We start from the raw sequence: 9,993 nt of genomic DNA on the forward strand, positions 1-9,993 counted from the left end.
CCCGTCGCGTCCAATGGTCATGTCGGCCCTCGGGTTGTGACTCTGGCTATAAATAGCCATCCCTCTTCACCATTGGTTGGCTGGCTGCTCCTTGTGAATTGTAAGCAAGTGTCTCTTGAGCAATCAAACCTCTGGAAGAAATTCAGTGTATCCCAAGTGAGGAAAACCTAGTGCCTAATAGACAAAGTGATAGCATCATTGAAGAGTCTGTTCGAGTGAACTAAATACTTGTTACTCTTGAATACTGTGATCTTTCAGACGGCTAGGCGTCAGTTCAAAGCATCCCACAGTCATTATGGATTGCCGATGAACAAGTATGTGAATGTTTGGAGATCTACCTTGAAGATCTACCATAAGTGATTGGCAAGGTCTAAGTGATCTTAGCTCAAGGAGAATGGGGTGAAGACATGGTCTTCTGAGTTCATCAGCCTATCCAACCAGACGTAGAGTTGTCACAACGATTTAAACTGGTGCAACAAATCGAATGTCTTCACCAAACCGCTAGTTCCATATTCTTCACTTTTGTTTCATTTTGAGTAATTTGCAAGTTCTAAAGAATCTGATACTTCCCGCTTTGTTTTACATTCGGTGTCCTTGTGATGAAATGTACATGTCTTGTGTTAGGCTAGTTTACCTATTCTATTTCATCACTTACATGATTTACTCTATCCTGAAGACTTTGATGGCATGCTTTGTTTAGTTTTCTCTAGTCAGTTTATGTTCAGTTTAGCTCGTTGTTCTTTGAATAAATAGCTTCTTTCAAATAATTTTTTAAAAATCTCCAATTCACCCGCCCAGGTCGATCAAACATTCTTACACTCTGGAAATTCCGAGAGGCCGCCGAAAGTGAAAAGTTTTGCACCCCAGGCCAATGCGCCAGTCTTCATCACTCCTTAGTCATCTGCTATAGCTGCACAAGACAAGCTTTCTAAAAATCCTACCAGTGAGGTTGTTCCATATGGAACATTTCTAGAAGAAAAGGACACGTTATCTGGTAACACGGAAATCGTCATGACTGACAACTTTGTGGTATCATTGCCACCTGCTACCATCCGAGTGGGCAGCGAAGAAATTGATATAGATGGAGATGTGGCGTCACCATACTACGATGACTACCGGAATCTCAATATCCCCTATCTCCAATTCTTCAAGATGCACCTCCTCTAGTCTGACCAAAATCACCATTTGATCCTCTACGAAGACTTTGCCATGTGCATTGTTGTCCAGCTACTTCACTCAAAAGCATCCATGAAGAATTTGAACCTGCATGTCCCACTCGTGAAGTGCAAGTGAATCTGATGTCAGTGCCTGAATTTCCCAACTTCCAAAGTTGTGCTCCTGGCAAGCACCCAAGATTCATCGAAGATGACTTTCACACACATCTACGAGATTCTTCCTTGGCTGAAATTTCTATGATTCCATGCGTATGTGAAGTGCTCACTTCTGGAGACCAACACAAAGGTTGTACTATGATATCGTGCTCATCAACCAGAACCGGTTATTTCCTTACCAACATAATCAACCTAAGGAAATGGAGATGTTGCCATGCTTTGAGCCAGTACTTCAATCTCTTCAATTCGCTGGCCTGCTCCAATTTTTCACAGGTGTGTAGGATTGCAATGAAGAAATTATACTCCAGTTCTATGCCACTCTCCACATATATGGCAATCATAAAGACACAATCACTTGGGTTCTTGACTGGATGGCTGGTAATACTCATTTCCAAGCACTAGCCGTTGAATTACTTCGCCACACTAGTTTGCATTGTCCAGCTCCTAGTCCCGTTAATCTGTGCAAGGAGAAAATGTTCCCACACACGAGAAAAGGGATTCTCCCGTGCACGGGACCTCCCGTGCATGCATCTGCCGTTGGCTTAGTTGGAGATCCGAGAGCATGCAGACTAGCCTTACCCATAGATGTAGTATTTATCATTCCTGCACAAATAAAGCAGTGTATTATCGCAGAGAGAGGTGTTTTGGTGGCCGAGCTCCATGGAGGCCTTTATTTTTGAAAAATTCAAATTCAAACTTTTATGGTTCAAAAAACTCTGAAAAAAATATGCGTGTATGTAAGGATGTAAACCACGTGTGTGCAAAAATTCATGATGAAATACCTTGAGTTGCAACCTGTACAAAAAGACAAATTTATGGCCTGGAAGGATGAATAGTATCATGTATTAAACAACCCCAGATTTGTCTTTTTGCACAACCCTCATTTCAGTGTATTTTGAACTGAAAATTTACACGCATGTGTGTTATGCCTTCATGTATATCTGTATTTTGCTTCAGAATTTTTGGAAATGTAAAAATATAAATTTTGATGAATTTCAAATTTGAATTTGGAGGCCTCACAGGAGGCCGAGCTCCAAAAGGGATTTCCGAGTATTGCAGACCATCAATCACTTTATGTCATGCCACCATGCAAATGACACATGCATGGATCAACTTTCTCTCTCTTCCTGCTCACAGTACAATGTCTCACAAATCTATAGACTTTATTTCATCCTAGAAAATTTAAATCACTCATATCTTTTAAACTATAAACTCGTTTTTGAACTTTTTATATATTTGGACTCCTTGCATCAAGACCTTTAGAATAAGATCAATCTTGGATACATTTCAAACACGTTTAAATTTCAATATTTCACATTCCATATGTGAAACAAACCTATTTCACTAGACAAATAAAAATCTATTTCAATTGAAAGATCTGTAACCAACATATTTCTCTAGAAACCTATTTAACCCAAATATGAAACAGAGTGTAATATGTTCTATGAAATGAGTGAAATCTATTTAGAAATATGTGAAATATGTTATTATGAAAGGAGTGATATTTTCTATTATAAAATATTTTTTGAAATGAGTGGATCTAGGAAATCTTTTTTTTGAAATGAGTGGAATACATTATGTGAAATGAGTAAAATTTTATGTGTAAAATCTATTTTAAAATGAGTGAGAAATGTTATTATGAAATGAGTGAAATATGTTATTATAAAATCTTTTTTTTGGAATGAGTGGAATATGTTATTTAAAAATCTTTTTATTAAATGATTGAATTTTTTTATATGAAATTATCAAAATCTCTTTTGAAGTGTGTGAAATCTGCTTTAAAATGAGTGAAATATGCTATTATGAAATAAGTAGAATATGTTTAAAATATATTTAAGATTGATCTTGTTTTAAAGATCTCATCACGAGTAATTAAAATATATAAAAATATTTAAAAATAGAGTTTATATTAAAACATATCAATGAATTAATATCTCTCAAGCAAATAAAATGCTAGGTTTTCTATGGGATAGTGGATGGGCAGAAGAGGACTATTCATCTGCTAATGCTGACACAAAATTCTGCAGCGTATCTGACAAGTTAGGTGGGTATTGTGCAGAGCAATGCTGAGAAGAAGCACTAGAATAATTTATGCTGCATTTGGAGCGAGCATCTGAGCGTGGGAATGAATGGCCAGAGCATGCATGGGAGGTCCCGTGCACGGTAGATTTTCCACTTCCTCCCCCACACTTCTTGGTGAAGAATTTGCACTATGCGTCCAAGACCATCTATCGCATTGTGATGAAGACATTGGGCCTCATCAAAGGATTCAACTCCAGTGATGAAACCATTGGTCCGATGAAGAATGTGCTATACAACTTCACCAATTCCATTCCCTTTGACTTGCACGATTTCTTTGTAAGGACGATGGTCGACATTTGCACCAATGATTATGCGATTCATCATGACTTACTCTTCTCCTGCATATGAGTATATCAGGTGCTTGGCCCAAGTTATTATGGTTTTCTTCGTCCGGCTATATATTAGACTTTGGTTGTAGTTCGAGATTGTAATATGGGTTTCTCTTCATGTAAAAAGCACTCGGTAAATAGATTTTTGTTGGCTGCATGTTCGACGAGTGCTCTTTGCCTGGTGTGACGCTTGAAAAACATTTTGCTGAGTATATTTTGTCCTTCACTGAGTGTACTGATCACTCAGTACTTTAACAAGGTGATTTCGGTAGTCCTAACCCTAAACATACTCTCCTCCATTGTTGGTTGTACCTTGTACGTATAGATCGCATTGAAGGGGAAAGTCTTTCCTGTTCGGCATATGGTCACTTAGTTGCTGAGATTCGTCATCTGATGGGTGAAAGAGAGTTTATTCCTTCGAAATTAAACGAGAACAAGATAGGGTAGCAGATAGTTTGGCTATGTATAGTCATACAGAGAGTACTACAGCTGTATGGCTTGGGCAGGGCCCTCCTTGTATTGAGGAGCTTTTGCCATTTGATTGTAACCCTATGAATATGGAATAAAACTTTTAGGGATAATTAGATTTATACCCCTAGTTGTGTCCCACTCATTTGTTTTACCCCTAATTCCCAAAAGTCACCGGTTCTGTTCAAGTCACTTTGCTCCTCTTATGCTTTTGCCCTTTGACCGTTTGATCGTCAGTTTGGAAACTTCATAATTAATTCATACTAAATCAGAAAAATGCAAATAAGATACCAAAATGTTCAGAAAAACATCACCTACATGTCAGTGTCATTTGCATTCATGAAAAAAGTGTTGGAAAGTGCCCATCCAATTTTTAGCTCTTATGCTACCACCATGAATAGTAAAATCTAAAAAATTTCAAAAAATTTCAAAAAAAATTGGTGGCAAAGAATGATAAATGTTTTAAGTGCCTGCCAAGTTTCATGAGGGAATAACATTTGTGGGTGCCGCGGCAAAAAAAACAATCAACACTCCAAAATAGATAATTTTTTTTGCCACGACTTCCACGAATGTCGTTCCCTAATGAAACTTCGCAAGCACTTAGAACATTTGTCGTTCTTTGCCATCATATTTTTTTTGAATTTTTTTGCATTTTGTTAGAGTTTACTATTCATGATGGTATCAAAAGAGCTAAAACTCAGATGTGCACTTTCTAACACTTTTTTCATGAATGCAAATGACACTGACATATAGGTGATGTTTTTATGAACATTTTGGTATCTTATTTGCATTTTTCCGATTTAGTATGAATTAGTTATGAAATTTTCAAACTGACGGTCAAACGGTCAAAAGGCAAAAGCATAAAAGGAGCAAAGTGACTTGGACAGAACCGGTAATTTTTGGAAATTAAGGGTAAAACAGACAAGTGGGACACAACTAGGGGCATAAATCTAATTATCCCAAACTTTTACGATCGCCAAAAAAAATCGCATTGAAGGGGGCTGTTGTTGACTTGTGTGCGGCAGGCACTACAGCGCCTTTCAGCGCATATTAACTACGGGGTGGCCAGAGTCGCTGGAGTGCATGTGTTTCCTAAGCTAAGCCCATAGAAATTTACCAAGTACTAATAGCATACGTGGTACTCCCTCCATTCTTCCGACTCCTAGCTAGTAATGCACGGGGCACGTACATGTGCGTACACAAATCACTTCCGTAATTCTTTTCACTGGATACATGATATCCCTGCACATCACATTCGCATTCGCTCTGAAAATCAAGTATACACGCACGGGTCCATGTATTTGGAGCAAATACAGTACATAATCTCCAAGACCTTCCCCCTAGTTTGGCACTCCATGTAAATGGGTTGGTTGTTTTCCATAGACATGCACACGCTTGCGCGCCTATCCAGTTCTTGTACGGGTGCCGCGCGGTCTCGTGGACGTGGACTTATGCATGGCTGTACTACTAGCTGGCTAGCCTGCCAGCAATTAAATCCTGCAACAGTATACTTCGCCACATCTACCTGACAGTGAAGCATGCATGCATGGACGCACGATGGAGCCTGTGTAGCTAGAAATGACTACTCTCTAGTACTCAGTTGTCAATAAATAACAGCCACCCACTCCACCGAACAAGCATTCGCTATTTTTGAAGGCATTTCCAACAAGTTAAATATGGTAGCTTTGTAAAATGTTTATGTCATCAATGGATAAATAATTGTACTATTACTTCAATATTTTGTATCTGAATTGTTCAGCAGGAAGTGAGAATAAATGTGAATGTTCTATATTTTGTCTTAGAGCAAGTGCAAAGGTTGTTGATTAGTTCCGGCCAAAAAAAAAAGGTTGTTGATTACTACTCCCTCGGTTTCATAATAAAATAGCATTTTTGACATTAATATAGTGTAAAAACACTCTTACATTATAGAAAATTAGTGTTGAAAAACACTCATATATTAGGGACAGATGAAGTACTAATTTACATGCAAACCCTATCTTCTCGTTTATTTCATGTCATATCATCAGTGTGCCTGACTGCTTGCGCTGCGTTGGACCGACAACGGCATCTATGCAGCGAAGTCCTGCTATTTGGCCCTCTTCAACGGCTTCATCGGCGCTCCCCCACTAGTAGCTCACCTGGAAATCATGGACACCCTTGCTGATCAAATTCTTTACCTGGCTCGCGCTGCAAGACCGGTGTTGGACGGCCGCTCGCCTGGCTAGACACGACCTTCCTCATCACACGGCCTGCCTGCTCTCTGTGACCAGGCTCTAGAATCCATGGAGCACTTGCTGGTGGGCTGCCCGTTCTCGAGACAAATCTAGCACGACATTTTCGCTTGGTGTCCTCACCATGCTCAGGTTCCCTCGCCACACGATTCCTTTCTGGATTGGTGGCACGTCACGTACGATTCAGCCCCGGCAGCCTACAGGAAAGGCATTTCCTTGCTATCAATTTGGAAGCATCGCAATTCGTGCGTGTTTGAGGGAGGCACTCCATCCAGCGCCCAGCTGATCCATGCTATCCAGGAGGAGCTGCACTCCTGGACCAAGGCTGAGGAATGATAAGCCTTGCATACTTGTGAAAAAAGATAAATTTTATCAACACGTACTCCAGTGAACCTTTATAATTGTTCGAGAAGTCCTAATAGATCACATTTCCAGTGAACCTTTATAATTGTTCTTGATCTTTTTGAAACAAAAACCGGGCAAAAGCTCGTGACCTATGTGCACGGTGGAGTGCAGGCTTCGTCGCGTATGCGGGCAGTGGAGTGCGGGCTTCCATCCTTGCCCTCCTGAATTGCAGAGATAAGTGAAGAGACTAGTGGTTGTGGCGTCACCCTGTGGCGTCGCTTGAGAGGAAGTTGTGTACACGTTTTCATTTAAAAAAATACATAGAGTCCTCGTCTTCGTCTAAAAAACATCTCAGAAAAAAAAATCCTCACATTCATCTAAAAAAAAAAGAAAAAAAATCACCACCACAACCTACGTGCGAGTGCCACTTTGCATAACCCTCCACTTAAAAAATAACAGAGGTCCACACCTCCATCTAAAAAGAAAAAGAATACATTTAAAAAATAATCCACACCTTCATCTAAAAAGAATTTCAGGCACAATCACAATGACATACTTACAGTGGAGGCACAACTTGTAGCGAAAATAATGCCATCTTTCAGAATGGCCCGTGTAAATATAGAAGCTAACCTCAGCGTACTTCTTGAGAAGGCGAAGCCAGTCAGTTATGTTAGCTCATCGGCAAACCCAGAGCAGATTGCTTTACATACAGAAGTTCCAAGCGAGATCAAAAGTGTGAAATTCAGTGCTTACCATTTCACAGAACAGGAAATTTCTATCTTTACAAATTACATCGCCCCGTTCCTCATGTTAGCATCATGTAGGGATTATCAGTTTATAATTGTTCTGTGCTGCACAATCTCCAAATTCAGAAAGGGAAATATAGCATATACGCATTCGAGAAGTCCTAATAGATCACATTTCCAGTGAACCTTTATAATTGTTCTTGATCTTTTTGAAACAAAAACCGGGCAAAAGCTCGTGACCTATGTGCACGGTGGAGTGCAGGCTTCGTCGCGTATGCGGACAGTGGAGTGCGGGCTTCCATCCTTGCCCTCCTGAATTGCAGAGATAAGTGAAGAGATATGTTAGACGTCGACACGGCTCTTCTGCCATCTGCAGGCGCCATGAATGAATTTCCATCCCTAGTAAGTGAAGAGATATGTCCCAACTACCACCAGCTACCTCACCACAGTACTCGGCGTAGTAATAACTGTTTACTTAGCAGTCGACCACCGGGCCCAAAACCACTATAAAAGCCCTCCTAGCCACACCCGAAATTCTCACCCACTCACTCACACTCCATCGGCCTTCACCCACAGAGCAAGCACACTACTAGCTATTTCTGCCATGGCAGCTCGCCGTGCCCACGCCGCCGCGACCTTGGCCCTGCTGGTGGCGGCGCTTGTGCTGTCTGCGGCACCGGCGCCGGCGGAGGGTGCGGTTGCGAACTGCGGGCAGGTGGTGAGCTACCTGGCCCCGTGCATCAGTTATGCCATGGGCAGGGTGAGTGTGCCTGGCGGTGGCTGCTGCAGCGGCGTGCGTGGCCTTAACGCGGCGGCTGCCACCCCCGCCGACCGCAAAGCCACCTGCACCTGCCTCAAGCAGCAGGCGAGCGGCATGGGCGGCATCAAGCCCGACCTCGTCGCCAGCATCCCCAGCAAGTGTGGCGTCAACATCCCCTACGCCATCAGCCCTAGAACCGATTGCTCCAAGTAATTACTTACCCAGTTGCCCTAATGATAAAACTCTAGGACTTTTGATACATGAGTTAATGAATTAACAAATGATTATTTTGTCTTTAACTTTCTTTTGATGTATGCAGGGTGCGTTAAGCGTGAGATCAGAACCATTTCAGATGCATGGTGAGAGCGAAATAAATCGTGGAAGCCGGTCGTCCTTGCTGCATGGCTCCACCGCGTTTAATTTACTGCTTTACTAGTTCTACTGTTTCCTTAATAAATTAGTTTACTGCTGCTGCTTCGATCGTACGTTGTGGCCGCCGTTGTTGCCACGAGAGCTGTGATCTTGTACTCCTGAGGGGACCTCGTGTACTTTGTCGGAACTATTGTAATGCATGCTTACATCTATATATATATGATGAACAAGCGAAATACAGGGTCCTTTAATAATGTCAGCATGATGAATCGCGGTTTGCACGCACCCAAATTCTTCTCCTACTTCGTTCAAGAAAGAGTAACGTTTGAGACATTAACGAGATCCTTATAATATTATTTTGGTCACTAAAATATTTGAAAAGTATTTACGTTGGACAATAACTTGTATATTAAGCTTCCAATCTAAATATCTAAAACAATATACATTTGAAACAATATTCTTGATGTAATGTAATGTAACTGTGAAGGGCTCTCCCTCCTTTCCTTCTTTAATACTATCTTCGTTCCAAATTACTCGTCACTGAAATGAATGTATTTAAAATTAAAATACATCTAGATATATCCATACGTGCGACAAGTAATTCGGAACGGAGGGAGTATATGATACGCACACTTGTGCGTATTCGAGAGAAAAAAAGTTCTAAAAATTCAACCTTAAGATATGTCCCGTACTTCAATTTTTTCGTGTACTAAGGACTATCATACACATGGCCCAAATGACACTCCCTTCCAAAATAAGTGTCTCAACTTAGTGTAATTTTATATTATAGTTGTACTAAAGCAACAAGTGTCTCAATTTTAGTGTTAACTTTGTATTATAGTTGTACTAAATCTAATACATTTATTTCAGGACAAAGGAAAGATTTTATTTCGGATTTTGCAAAATAAGCTACAGGTTCAAGAAGCCCTTAATTTCATATTAAAATAAAATTCAAAGGTTTAGGTTTCAAAAAATTCTGAAAAATACACATACATATGGATGTATAGTACCTGTCTGTGTATATTCATGGCGAAATACCTTTTTATGCGAGCTACACAAAAAAAGTAAAATCACGTATTTATAACACATGTACTATTCACTATAAAAGTACATGATTTTGTTTTTTACAGCTCACGTCAAAACGTTTTCGTGATGAAGTTTTACACGCATCTGGTATACATCTCTTAAGTACTTTTGTATTTATTTTTACACTTTTTTAACTTTAAAATTTGACTTCTCTATAAAAAAAATCAGGCTCCATGGACCCTGAGAGCAAAAAATCCACTCTCATTGTATTTTTAACTTATATCCTACATATTAGATATATTT

At 40.2% G+C, this 9,993-nt stretch overlaps 1 protein-coding gene across 1 annotated transcript; it reads left to right on the forward strand.

Annotated features, from left to right (window-relative positions):
* The first annotated feature begins 8,057 nt into the window (after positions 1 to 8,057).
* LOC119293478 (non-specific lipid-transfer protein 4-like) lies at positions 8,058 to 8,923 on the forward strand. The gene is made up of 2 exons (XM_037571947.1): positions 8,058 to 8,501; positions 8,612 to 8,923. The coding sequence occupies exons 1-2, from the start codon at positions 8,137 to 8,139 to the stop codon at positions 8,619 to 8,621; spliced, it is 375 nt and encodes a 124-aa protein (XP_037427844.1). The 5' UTR covers positions 8,058 to 8,136; the 3' UTR covers positions 8,622 to 8,923.
* The last annotated feature ends 1,070 nt before the right edge of the window (positions 8,924 to 9,993 follow it).

Source organism: Triticum dicoccoides, chromosome 4B (assembly GCF_002162155.2).
Source record: "Triticum dicoccoides isolate Atlit2015 ecotype Zavitan chromosome 4B, WEW_v2.0, whole genome shotgun sequence".
NCBI classification, from domain to species: Eukaryota; Viridiplantae; Streptophyta; class Magnoliopsida; order Poales; family Poaceae; genus Triticum; species Triticum dicoccoides.